The following is a 13,574-nucleotide window of genomic DNA, read 5'->3' as shown; positions in this document are numbered from 1 at the left end:
TAAAGTACTCTTTTAAATCAGAAATGTGAATTGTAACTGTTACTACGACAAAAACACTACAACTGTTCCCCTCTGACACTCAAACACGTAGCGGACACATTTCCTGTTTCTCCTACAGGCGCTTTGTTGAGGCAGCTGACGGAATGAACCATTCCTCTGTGGGGGAAACACGATAGCTAAACCTACTTCCGTTTTGACTGATTAAACACAAAAGCCAGGATTTTTAAATGTATTGTAATTTGATAATTATTTTTACGTTAATAGTAGCAGTAATAATGCTTTTAAACGGTGATTTTATGCTTTTATGGATTGGTGGTGTTTTTGTCACACCCCTCCAACGGTCTGTTGCCATGTTCCCGGTTTCCTTATGGGTGTGGTGACGAGCCTGCTGGTGAAAATTGGCTCTCAGCTCTCGTGAGGGGTGCGTGGCCCTTTAAATGTGTTTAAAATTTAGTTCAGATTAATTTTAAATGCATTGAATGTTATTTTTGCTCTTGTCAACATGCGAGGGTTCTGAAGACAGCCCAATTCCGACCAAGCCAGCCGGATTCAGGTGAGGAAAAACAACCGCTCGCTATGTTTCTCTTTTCTGTTGTATTTCCTGCTTGTAAAAAGCGCATAAAAAGGCTTCTTGGGTCATTTTAACGCATGGCAAGTTCTTCGAATTTTTTTTGTACTGTCTTGGGATTAAACTGTTGTTTAAATCTTGACTAACAGCTAATTAATTAAGTTATTCTTTGTTGATGAAAGTGAAACGGCAACAGGAGGCCTGACACACACACACACACACACACACACACACACACACACACACACACACACTCTCACTCTCTCACACACTCTCACTCTCTCTCTCTCTCTCTCATGCATACATACACACACACACACTCTCTTACATATGCATGCACACACACACACACACACACACACACACACACACACACACACACACACACACACACACACACTCTTACATATGCACACACACAAACACACACACTTACATATACATGCACACACAAACACACTCTTACATACACACACACACACACACATTCTTACACACAAACACACACTCTTACATATACATGCACACACACACTCTTACATACACACACACATTCTTACACACAAACACACACTCTTACATATACATGCACACACACTCTTACACACAAACACACGTTCTTACACACAAACACACACTCTTACATACACACACAAACATACACACACAAACACACACACTCTTGCATACACACACAAACTCACATTCTCACAAATACACACACACGCACATACTCACAAATACACACACACATACTCTTACATACATACACACATATATGTACACACACACACTCACTCTCTCACACACATACTCTTACATATACACACACACACTCACTCTCTCACACACATACTCTTACATATACACACACTCACTCTCTCACACACATACTCTTACATATACACACACTCAATCTCACACACATACTCTTAAATATACACACACACACACACACAGTTTCCTGTCATTAGTTCATATTCTGAGAGCTGTGGTTTATTCCTGGGTGAATAGTGAAAGTTTGAAGGTTCAGACCCTCAAGACACTTGCACTCAGGTTACTGTGGTAAACATGTACTGTAAGTGAATTAGAAAGATCAAGATATATGAATATATGTCAGTTAATGAGCTATAAAGTCTTGGTCTAAAATCTTTCAACGTTCCTGAATCAAATGTTTTCAGAATTCCCATTGTTCATTTTTACATTCAAGATTGAACTTTTAAGTGAAGGACATCTTTGGACAGAAGATGGTTTTACTTTCACTTTACTATGACTATACTATATAATACTAATAACTGTGTGTTCTTCAGTCAAAGCCGTTCTCTTTCTGAATGAGATGAAACTGGCCAAACATCAAACATTTATATTTCTCACACTGGACATGGAGTTATAGTGTGTTATTCATAACCTTTGGATTTTTCTAGAGTTTATGAATGTTAAAGGTTTAAATGGCAATAACAACCATTCTCCAGATTTATTCAGTTCAAATTCAAAAATACATAAAAATGCAATTCACACAAAGTCATTTTAATATTTATCTTGGCCTTAATTGTGTATTTATTTATACTGTCCTGAGATATTAAACCAAAACAAAACTCAGTCTCATTTAAAACTATTTTTTTTTTTTTATAAAATGTTGGCATTAATAGTGCAGAATAATATTTAATTATTATTTCTTAAAATGACAAAAAATAAAGCTACCATTTTGTTGTAAAATATTATTTATGTAAAAACTTTCTCCAAATCAAAGTCATTTTGTGCAACCAACATGTAGGTTGCCATTTTGTTGTCATGTGACAAGTCATAAATAAATAAATCTAAAACATAAAAAATATTAGGCACATTTTCTTAAGGCCAAACCCTGAGAAAACTTCTTAATAGTCTTAAAAAATGTGTTATAATGTATTTAGTTTTAACCTAAAATATGTTTTAATAATTTCTTTTGGATTTTGAACACTCGTGTATTAAAAGGTCAAAGGAAATTAAACGAATACCTTTTTTAACATGCGCCACGTGACTGTTTTAAAGTCATAAAATACATTTTTGTACATTTCTGCGAACTTGACACGTCTGTTTTAATAGATTTGTATCATCTCGGACAAACTTATTTGTCAATGACTCACACACGAGTTCAGAATGCATTATTTATTAGATTCATGAGACTAGCTAGTGCATGTAGAAATTGTGCATTTCAATTTTTTTTTTTTTTTTTTACATTTTATGAGGGCATTTCTTCATTGTGTAATCTGTGTATGTCAAACACTTGATTTATTTCATGAAATAAAAACCTAATCAACATAAGCTGCAAAAATACCTATAGAAGTAAAAGTGTTTCAAACAAGAGAAAAAAATGTCACACTCTCTGTGGTCAAGGCTCAAGCGGTGTGTTTTGTCACCATTACAGATCCAGCATGCCAAAGCTGTGCCCCCTGACACCATGCCAAACACTGCTGCCACACTCTGATCACTCATTTGCCACTGTCGGGCATCACCTGTGTTTCACTCACCTATTGAACATTGATGCTGTGCAGATTGTCTTGGGCCTAGACGTCTACATTGGCCTTCAGTTGAAGCCCAAACCGTGTGACCCGTGAAGTAACTTAGTTGTAATAGGCTGTATTTTATTTAAGCATCATAGTCAACATTTGTAAGCATATAAGAACAGTAACATGCACAGTTTTAACATGGCAACGACAGTCCAATTTCAAGTGACTTACTTATCCGTAGTTGATGACGGCCGGTCAAACGCACGGAGGCGGCCATGTTAGAATCACATGACCAGCTGAATACTACACGCTTAATCTCAGTAACCGTCCTGGTATTGGACACTTTCACTCATTGATTAAACTAATCATGGTTGACTGAATTGTGAAATTTTACATCGGCATTTCAAACTGAAAACGACTGATTTTAAATGATACTACATCCGGGCCACTAGGTGTCACTGTAAGTCTAACACAACATGCTGGCCATTGACCGTACCAAAAGAGAATCACAAAGCAGCTGTAGTGCACATGCACCACCGAGACCAAGAGAGATGCTCCAGGTGTAAAAAGGCCATTTCGGTTTTCTTGACCTTAAAATTTGAGATGCAGCATATATGAGCTTTTATAAGTTTAGCCCAGTCTTGAATTGAGCTTTTATTCGAAGTGGATCAATAATGCATCTATTAGTTGGCGTCATCACCGTGGCAGTTCCTTTTGATGGAGATGAAATGGAATATTTTAAGATGCCATCTGTTGCTGCGTGATGTCATCGTGTTGAAGTCATGGGATATCCACACGGACGTCTACCAATAACCAATAGTCTTTAAATAAGACTATTTTATTCTTAAATTGTATTTTTGCCGTTTGAGTTAGTAAGTCTTCTAACTCTTATCAACACATTCATATGGAAATAATGGCAAGCGAGACATCAGAGAAACAGACGCTTGAATTGACCAAAAGGTCACTGAACACATGGGTGACATTTGACAGCAGTTGCTGTGATATTGATGACCCTTTGAGCTCGCTGTCATTTCACGCTGCGCTCTGATCAGTTCTGTGTGTTTAATTAAAGTGGCTGAAATTAAATTTGGGAAATGAACTGGCCCAAGATCAGTATTAAACAGCTCTGTCCAGTGGATTATATAAGAGACATCTGTAATACGTGTGCATGTATTTCAGGTCCAGCGTGTTGTCGTCTGAGGTGTAGGTCAAACAGGAACAATGAGTGAGTTGGAACAGTTACGACAGGAAGCAGAACAGCTTCGCAACCAGATCCGGGTAAGTGAAACCAGCGCCCTCCTGTGTAAACAAACCATATGTTCAGAATTGCACACTATCATACTACTAGTACTAGTGCTGCAGTGTGTATATAGTGTGTGCAGAACTTTCTGTATGTGGGTGTTTCTTCAACATCGGGCACTTTCATGTCCCAGGGGTTGATTTGTATTAAAACTAATAGATTTCATTTTTTTTTCTTTTTGTTATATAAAGTTCTCATTAAAACTGAATTGGAAACTTTTGACCGGGTCTTCGTCATTTATCTTTGTTTCTTTTCAAATGTGTTTTATGTTTACATTTGACTGTTTTAGTTTTGTATGAACATCCATTATAAAGTGTTTAAAACTATGATAAATGAGAAATACTTATATTGCCTGATCTCTACAGTGCATAATGTGCATTGCGACGGCAACCATCATTCACGCAGTTCCAAATATTTTTGGCTATCCCTGTTATTAATAAAAACAACAGGAACTCATTACTGGGGCATTTTTTGTCCCTATATTGTGAATTTCGATGGCATTTCTGCCCAGAGTCCCCATTAATGTCTGATCCTGTTGAGCAGTAAGCTTGTATTCCATTCTGAATATAGACAATAAACTTTAAGTTACATCTGTTTTTATTGATATTTTATTTCAATATTGTTGTTCCTCAGGATGCCAGAAAAGCCTGCAGTGACTCTACGCTTTCACAGGTACAAGAACAATATCATTATTTTCAACCTGGTCTCGTAGATTTGCGATGCTATAGCTACATTTTAGCTAAATAATTTTTACGTGGCTCATTGTTCGTATCACCTCAGTTTCCTGTTGAAATAAACACTAGAGGCACTACAACGACAATGACTTTTCTTCACCTTCTTTCAAATTAAAACGCTTAAATGGCAGATTATCAGTTAATAAAGACTTTTCGCCTGTTCCTCACACAATGTTATCTTCTGTCATCTAAACACTTTAACTGTAGCACAGGACTGATTTTAACGTTTGCATTAATTAATTAATCAACAACATTTACGAGCTTGTTCGAGTGTGATTAAAGTCCACACGTGAACCAAAAGTGTCATAGGAGCACCACAAAATGACGTGGTTGTGTTTTTCATTTAGCATTTGCTTTTTCTGACACTATCGGTTTGGTTTAGGTTTAAAGTTTAGGGTAGGGAGGTCAGTTTTGTGGATTTAAAATGTAATTGAGCATTAACCCTTAAAAAGTATTCTGTTTGGGAGAGCATTTAACACTCTTTTAGCGCCTCACAGTGGACATTTCACCTCGTAACTGCCGTGATATGAACCACGTATTGTAGTTTTGCAAAACAGTCACATACCATCATTGTCAAATAAATGGTGAAAAAAGAAATGTCTGAAAGTACAACAGATATAGCACCCATAGCAGCTGTACACATTCTGTTTGAAAATCATTATTGTATACTGCAGATTCCCGCCAACTATATCATATTTAATCTATTTCTCTTTTTTGGGTTCATGTGACAGATGACGGCGAGTTTGGACTCAGTGGGGCGGATACAGATGAGAACAAGACGCACACTCCGAGGTCATCTCGCCAAAATCTATGCCATGCACTGGGGCAGCGACTCCAGGTGTTTATTGTGAAGCGAGTCCTTAACCAATGGGATTTGTTGTGTATATACAGAAAGCTGTGTTACAAGTAGTGTCCCCTTACATGAACTGATTGATTCATATTACATGAAAAAGTGTCTTTCACACTCAGAACCAGGTGTTACTTTACCAACATTACTCAAATCACATCATCTATCCCATCCTCTATTAACTAAATTTGATTACTGATGCAAAACATTGGTTTTGCACAATATAATTATGTATCTCATGTGTTTATGTCAGTCCACTGGAAATCTGATTTTTCACACCTAATTTTAGATTTACCCACCCCTAAATGTCACATAGTCAAAACTCTGGCTTTGTGAGACTATTAAGAGTATATAATAATTTGCGTTTTTATTCAGGTTACTTGTCAGTGCCTCCCAAGATGGCAAACTGATCATATGGGATGGTTACACGACCAACAAGGTAATGTGATACTAATGTAATTTAACTAGAGTTTATCTTTAGCTTGTGCTATAGTACTGAAGGGATGTTGTCTTTTAACGCTGTCCCACAGATGCATGCTATTCCCCTGCGCTCCTCCTGGGTGATGACCTGTGCCTACGCCCCATCGGGGAACTATGTGGCCTGTGGGGGCCTCGACAACATCTGCTCCACCTACAGCCTTAAAACACGCGAGGGCAACGTCAGGGTCAACAGAGAACTGGCTGGACACACAGGTAGAGTCATACGCACACAGCGCACTAGCATACTTGGTACTTTAGAGTACATTAAACAATACTTTTTAGAGCTTGATGTTAAAGATGTGCATGTAAATTGTTATTTATTTAACATAGGTTTTGAAACATTTGACTGAAATGTTTCTCATGATCTTATAAATCTTTTGATCTGCAGGCGTGTGATTAAATGTCTGAAATTAGTTTTGTGGACAAAAATATAATTGTGCCAACATATACATTTATTTCATTATAAAACTAAAATTTTATAAAAAAAAAACAAGTTTTTGAAATTGATGATTGGACCAAATAATAAAGAAAAGCAGCCAATAAAAGCCCAACATAGATGAACTCCTTCAATACTGTTTAAAATCATCCTAGGATGAAACCTCGAGAAGTTGCTGGAGAAAATGTGAAAAGTTCATGACAAATGGGGAATACTGTTGAAGATGCTAAAATAGAATCCTAACACTGTTTTGATTATTTTGGATTTTGTTTAGTGTAATTAAAAAAAATTTAAAAGTACATGAATAGAAGAATAGAAACTAAACATTGATATGAATCACAAATAAATACAATAACATTACTGAACAAATTACTTTCATTTTAACTTCTTAATATAGGCTAGTTTGCAGATATGTGTTGACTTCAATTTAGCATTTCTTTAACCCTTTAAGCTCAGATGGGCCCGCCAGTGAGAAAAGAAAATAATTGTCAAAGTACTAATAACTACAGTCTTGACCAACACAAAATAAGTATCGTTTGAAAGTTTAGAAGTTCTACTTCACAATGCATGTAGACATTATGACCAAAACTGAACAAGTGCTTTGGAATTTTAGGACAAATCAGAAGTGTTCAGGTTTATAATTTATAAAAAAATTAAAATAATTGCACTGTACCTATTATTACAATCAGTAAAAACATCAAACTGATCAAATATTCATGTGTCATATGTTGTTGGAAATCTCTCAAAGAGTAAAATACAACCAGACTATTTGTTTTTCTCACAGACAAAAATATAGTGAGTAACAGCTAAATATGTGTTTGACAATTATGTTGCTGTTGCTTAAATGCCACATTTTGGTTTATAACTTAATGAAAAATAAACAGAACACAAAATATCACATAGAAGAGGTGATTATCTTTCAATGGAGTCCCCACGCAAGATAATCAGATGTATAGATCATTAGATAATCCACATGAAGCACAATGTTACATATGACCACCAGGAGATGGCGCCAAATACACGACACAGACTCAATGATGACTCAAATGACACAGAATGAAACTCATTCTGTGAAATCTCATGACTAAAATCATGTCTGCATGCTATGCAAACCTTTAGTCATTGTTGTGTTTGCATGTGTAATTAGTTCTTATGCACAATTATTATCTTTTATTTGTTTGGAGAGGCTTTTGGACACAAAAAACATAAAAAAAAAAATATTGATTGCTTTGTCGTATCAACACAAAATCGTTCTCCAATACAGTTGACATGATTGGGAACAAAACAAACAGTTTTTCAGAGCCACCTCATTTACACCCAGAGATGTATATATAATGTCAAATTTGACTAAATTTGATAGTTTTATTTTTCCAGTAGATTCTTATGTTGAGAATCTCAATGTGTCATCTATATCATTTTATAAATTTTAAGTATAATACTTAAATCACACAAAAAACTTCAAATGACTTCAATTTAAAATGAATTGTTGCACAACATCTATCTCTTTTAAATGACATTTTTGCATGTGCAATGAACATTATTTAATTTAATATAATACACATAATTAATTTCTTGGTTTATCTGTAGGTTATTTGTCCTGCTGTCGATTTCTTGATGACAATCAGATCATCACCAGCTCCGGTGACACCACATGGTGAGTTAATGTTACACAAAATAATATTGAAATGAAACGAATCAGTGTCTGGTATTAATATATCATGGGATATTTGGGACAAGCTGGTGTTGATTTTATTTTGCCTGTGCATATTTTAACTTTAAAATGTAATAAATGTAATGCTTTAACTTCTTTTCTGCTGACATGACCAATGCCGTATGGTGGGGAGAAAAATATTAAACTATATCATGGGCCAATTTTCAGGATCCAGGAACATTATTTTACTCTAAATATTTTCACTACACATTTGCTGTGAGTTGCAATTGCTAAATATCGTTTCATGTTGATGTAAATGAAAAATTGTCCCATCGAAGATCTCTTTGATGCTCAACTTTTCTGTCTCACTGTTGTTGTAGTGCATTGTGGGATGTTGAGACCGGACAGCAGACCACCAGTTTCACCGGACACACAGGTGATGTCATGAGTCTGTCGGTCATCCCAGACTTGAAGACATTTGTGTCTGGGGCCTGTGATGCCTCTGCCAAACTGTGGGACATCAGAGACGGGATGTGTAGGCAGTCTTTCATGGGCCACGTCTCCGACATCAATGCCGTCTGCGTAAGTATTTAGATTAGGGATGGGTCCCAAAGGTCAGTTAGTTGTTAGTCTAGAATTTTTGCAGCAAACGGAACAAGAATTACATGCTTTTTAAAGGGATAGTTCACCCCCTCTTATCATTTACTCATCCTCATGCCATCCCAGATGTAGTTGACTTTCTTTCTTCAGGAAAGCACAAATGAAGATTTTTAGAAGAATATCTCAGTTGTTGGTCTAAACTTTGAAGCTCCAAAAGGCACATGAAGGCAGCGTAAAAGTGATCTATATGACTCCATGTCTTCAGAAGTGATGCAATATCGATCTGTTTTTCACCCACACCTGTCATATTGCTTCTGAAGACGTGGATTAAACCACTGGAGTTGTATGGATGACTTTTATGCTGCCTTCATGTGCTTTTTGGAGCTTCAAAGTTTAGAAGAACAGAGCTGAGATATTCTTATGAAAATCTTAATTCATGTTCAGCAGAAAAAAGTAAGTCATACACATCTGGGATGACATGAGGGCGAGAAAATGAAAGTATTTTCATTTTTGGGTGAATTATTCCTGTAAATTAGCTTTTAAATTTGGGTGTTAAAAACTGCAGGCAGCAGTCAAAAAAATGCCCCTGAGTTGAAGAGATTAATGTAAATTTCAACATGTACTAAATATTTTTTTTTCTCTAGATTTTCTAATTAAACTTTTTTTTTTCTCTAGATTTTCTAATTAAACATTTTTTTTAATTCTCATTGTTTTACTCCATTTGCTTTTAGTTTCAATGTATACAACAACTGATGTTTGTTATTGTGATGTAGAAGCTACTCTTGTTTAACACTAAATGAACAGTCATGTTTTGTCATTTACTCTTGCAGTTCTTTCCTAATGGAAATGCCTTCACTACGGGCTCAGATGACGCCACCTGCAGGCTGTTTGACCTGCGTGCAGACCAGGAGCTGATGATGTACTCTCATGACAACATTATCTGTGGCATCACCTCTGTGGCCTTCTCCAAAAGTGGACGCCTCCTGCTGGCCGGATACGATGACTTCAACTGTAACGTCTGGGACACTTTAAAAGGCGAGCGTGCAGGTGAGAGAAAAATCCTTCACTGCTGTTTTGTTTAACTCAATGTTTTTGGAAAGCTCTCAAAGAGTAAAATACAACCAGTCTATTTGTTTTACTCACAGACAAAGTTATAGTGAGTAACAGCTAATTATATGTCTTTGACATACATGTTGGTGTTGCTTATATGCATGTTTTCACTTATAACTTCACAAAAATAAACAGAACATAAAATATCACGTCATTATTTAGAGGAGGTGATTATCTTTCAATGGAGTCCACACACAAGATAATCAGATGTATAGATCATTAGATAATCCACATGAAGCACAATGTTACATATGACCACCAGGAGATGGCGCCAAATACACGACACAGACTCAATGATGACTCAAATGACACAGAATGAAACTTATCCTGTGAAATCTCATGACTAAAATCATGTGTGCATGCTATGCAAACCTTTAGTCACAAGAAAACACAAGCATTTTTTCGGGGCTAACTTATAAAAGTACACTTAAAGTACATTTGTGTGATTTTTATCTGCAGTTTCTTAGGTTCAGAATGTATTATAATCTATATTATTTAAAAACAGTCCACAATCTTTTATCACAGTAACTGGATGCATGTTATTTTTATCTGTCATATTTGTTTTTATTTCTCTTATTATTATAGAGGTATGCCATTCCAGTTGTGTATGTATTATTATTATTATTATTGTCTTGATCTAGCTGATGCATTTTTATGTCAAAATGACAGAATTTTCCATCAGTGTTTTTCAAATTTGGGATAACAATGTGTTTGAACCTCTCTCTTTCTCTCTCTCCCTCCGCAGGGGTTTTGGCCGGTCACGATAACCGGGTGAGCTGTTTAGGGGTGAATGATGATGGAATGGCTGTAGCCACGGGTTCATGGGACAGTTTTCTTCGGATCTGGAACTGAGAGTGGTCTTAAAATCTCCAGGTGCCGTCTCTCCGCAGCAGTTCCTCTGTATTCCAGTTATTACACATGATTTTCAGTACGAAATATAATCCCGTGGGAGAGACGATCGTCATTATCGACCACAGAAATCATAAGAAGTGTCATTGTGTTATATGTAAATATATATGAATATAGATATGGTATATATATGTACAGCATTATGTGTATGTATATACCATATAGTATATACATACATAGTGTTCATGTATATATTTTTCTAATTGATCATTCGCCCATAATTGTTTTTTTTAATCTTTCATTTTCTTTGTTGTTTTTGTATTTTCTTTATTTTGTGTAAATAGAAAACAACGCTAAACACGACGGAAAGTTTATCAAACAGAAGTGTGTATTACAAAAACTTTGCACATTTCTGGAGGTGTGTGCGTTGGAACAGTATCAAGTGTGTCAAACATATCATGTGTCTTTCTGCAGATAACCTCCGTACATGCCATATTTTAATCCACTAAATCAATCATCATTTATTGGTGCTTTGAGGGTGTTTGCAGAAGTTTTTCACGGCCTTGATCGTGTGTTAAATTTGAAGCGTTGTGACGTCTTGTTTTACTGAATGATAAAGAAAACAATCATCTGCCCTCCCCAATTTTAGCCTTTAATACTAGTGATCAAAATAGACTTAATCTTATTCCTGGTGCTTACAAACAAAAATCTGTGCTTTGAATTAATTAACTTTTATTATGATTTATTTTTTAGAAATGGCCCCTCACAAGTGTTGCAGTATATGATGACTCTAGGCCAGGCCATATTTATAAAAGTAGTGTTAGTAATTATGTTCAAAGAAAATGAACCGTATTTTAGGACCATTTAGATGTTTTGCATTGTAACACATTCATGACGATTAAGCACATTTTCCCTTAATTCTTATAATGCACATGAATGTTTTAGTTGTATTTGTTTTTCTAAAACCTCTTATTCCCATTGGTAATTCTCAATTATGTAATGCAATATCAATATAAAGATCAGTAGAGCAAAAACAACTATAATGTAGAAGTACTTTACAATTGAATAATATATCATTATTGTTTTTGGTAGGCATGTGCTTAAGTGTCATGAAAACGAAGCAAAACACAATTTATTTCTTTTGATTTTGGGGTGTAATGTGACCCAAAAATGTTCTAGACAGGTTTTGAGATTCACCCATGATGAACTTGAGTTTGTCAAAAAAACACGAGCATTGAATCAGTTCACTCTTTTCGCCATATTCATAAGTGCCAGCAGTTCTGACAGTGTTACTGTATGTACTCGTGCACTCCAGGTTGTGGCAAAAATGATATTTGTGCTATTGTTAAGTCGCTTAACACCTCGTGTAACTGTGAAATAGCATTTTAAGAACTTTTATTTTTGTTTTCATAAAAGGGAATGGCTTGAAAATATGTCGAGGTGTTGATAAGAAGGGTATTTTTTGTTGTGACGAGTCCTTTTACAGTACGAAGATGCTTCGTTAGCGTAAATAAACATCCTATTTACATTTCCAGAGTTAGTCAAAACACCGTAGAGGAATTTTCGATTGGTTTCAAGATATTCAAATATTAGTTGACTGTGAAAAAGGATGTCATTAGCAGCATGTTTCCTTAATTCAGCAATTTGCACAGGAAGTTTGTCTGCCGGTATTGGATGGAAATGATTTCAGATTAGTGTTGATGGTATTGTGGAGGTTGACCGATTGCCAATCAGTGATTATTTATGTGGTTGTTTTATAATGATCAAGTTTTTGAGTGGTTGGTTTTAGATCAGATGAAATGGCCAGTTTTTGTATTTCTCTTGGCCAAATTGCTGAAACCGAAGTCAGAGCTTTGATGAAAACCTTTGGGACATTATTTCCACACATGGTACAGGCCAAACCCCTCGAACCTGAGCAACAAAAAAAGCATTTTAGTATTACTTGTTAGAACCCCAATGCTTAAAGTATTCAAGAGTAACAGACTTGGCTCATGTGTATCCTACGTAACTTTTATTTTTGTGTGCCAATGAAACCAGGAGTGTGGTGCCTTGTGTACTTTAATAGTGCCATATTTGCAAATAATCAATTTAATAATTTTTTGTTTCTCAACTTTTTTTGGTGACATGGTGATAATGTTGCTATACACTGATATTGTAACCAATAAAACCAATAAGACTTTTAACCAAATCTAAAGCTTGATGTGTCGTTTTATTGTGCTTCTTAAACATCTGCATGTGTAGCACTTATTTATTTAAATATGTTTACTGAAGTATTTCTTTAGCGATTTCCACCGTTTCCTGTCGGACTCCACGTGTGTGCGCTGCTGGACTGAAGCGTGCCAATGCAAATCATTTCTGACAGACTTTTGACAGTTGGCATTTATAGAGAATTACCCTTAAAATAAAAATCATGGGACGTATTTTGCTGACAGATCAAGTCTGTATTGAGGAATTGAACAGGTGGTTTGTGTCGATCAGTTCTTTCCCAAGTGCCGTTATTTCTAAACTCGTAT

General features: G+C 35.8%; 1 protein-coding gene across 1 annotated transcript; it reads left to right on the top strand.

Annotated features, from left to right (window-relative positions):
• The first annotated feature begins 370 nt into the window (after positions 1-370).
• LOC127626015 (guanine nucleotide-binding protein G(I)/G(S)/G(T) subunit beta-1-like) lies at positions 371-13,244 on the top strand. The gene is made up of 10 exons (XM_052101514.1): positions 371-553; positions 4,234-4,332; positions 4,988-5,026; positions 5,820-5,926; positions 6,311-6,374; positions 6,466-6,628; positions 8,439-8,505; positions 8,883-9,084; positions 9,933-10,149; positions 10,958-13,244. The coding sequence occupies exons 2-10, from the start codon at positions 4,276-4,278 to the stop codon at positions 11,062-11,064; spliced, it is 1,023 nt and encodes a 340-aa protein (XP_051957474.1). The 5' UTR covers positions 371-553; positions 4,234-4,275; the 3' UTR covers positions 11,065-13,244.
• Positions 13,245-13,574: the final 330 nt, after the last annotated feature.

Source organism: Xyrauchen texanus, chromosome 32 (assembly GCF_025860055.1).
Source record: "Xyrauchen texanus isolate HMW12.3.18 chromosome 32, RBS_HiC_50CHRs, whole genome shotgun sequence".
NCBI lineage: Eukaryota > Metazoa > Chordata > Actinopteri > Cypriniformes > Catostomidae > Xyrauchen > Xyrauchen texanus.
Note: the sequence above shows the minus strand (reverse complement) of the source record. Positions and strands in the feature narration are given on the sequence as shown.

Excerpts from the sequence above, each read along its gene's own strand:
- LOC127626015 (XM_052101514.1), top strand. The coding sequence starts at position 4,276 with ATGAGTGAGTTGGAACAGTTACGACAGGAAGCAGAACAGCTTCGCAAC. Across the intron at positions 4,333-4,987 it reads AGCTTCGCAACCAGATCCGG|GATGCCAGAAAAGCCTGCAG; the intron begins GTAAGTGAAACC and ends GTTGTTCCTCAG. Across the intron at positions 10,150-10,957 it reads TTTAAAAGGCGAGCGTGCAG|GGGTTTTGGCCGGTCACGAT; the intron begins GTGAGAGAAAAA and ends CTCCCTCCGCAG.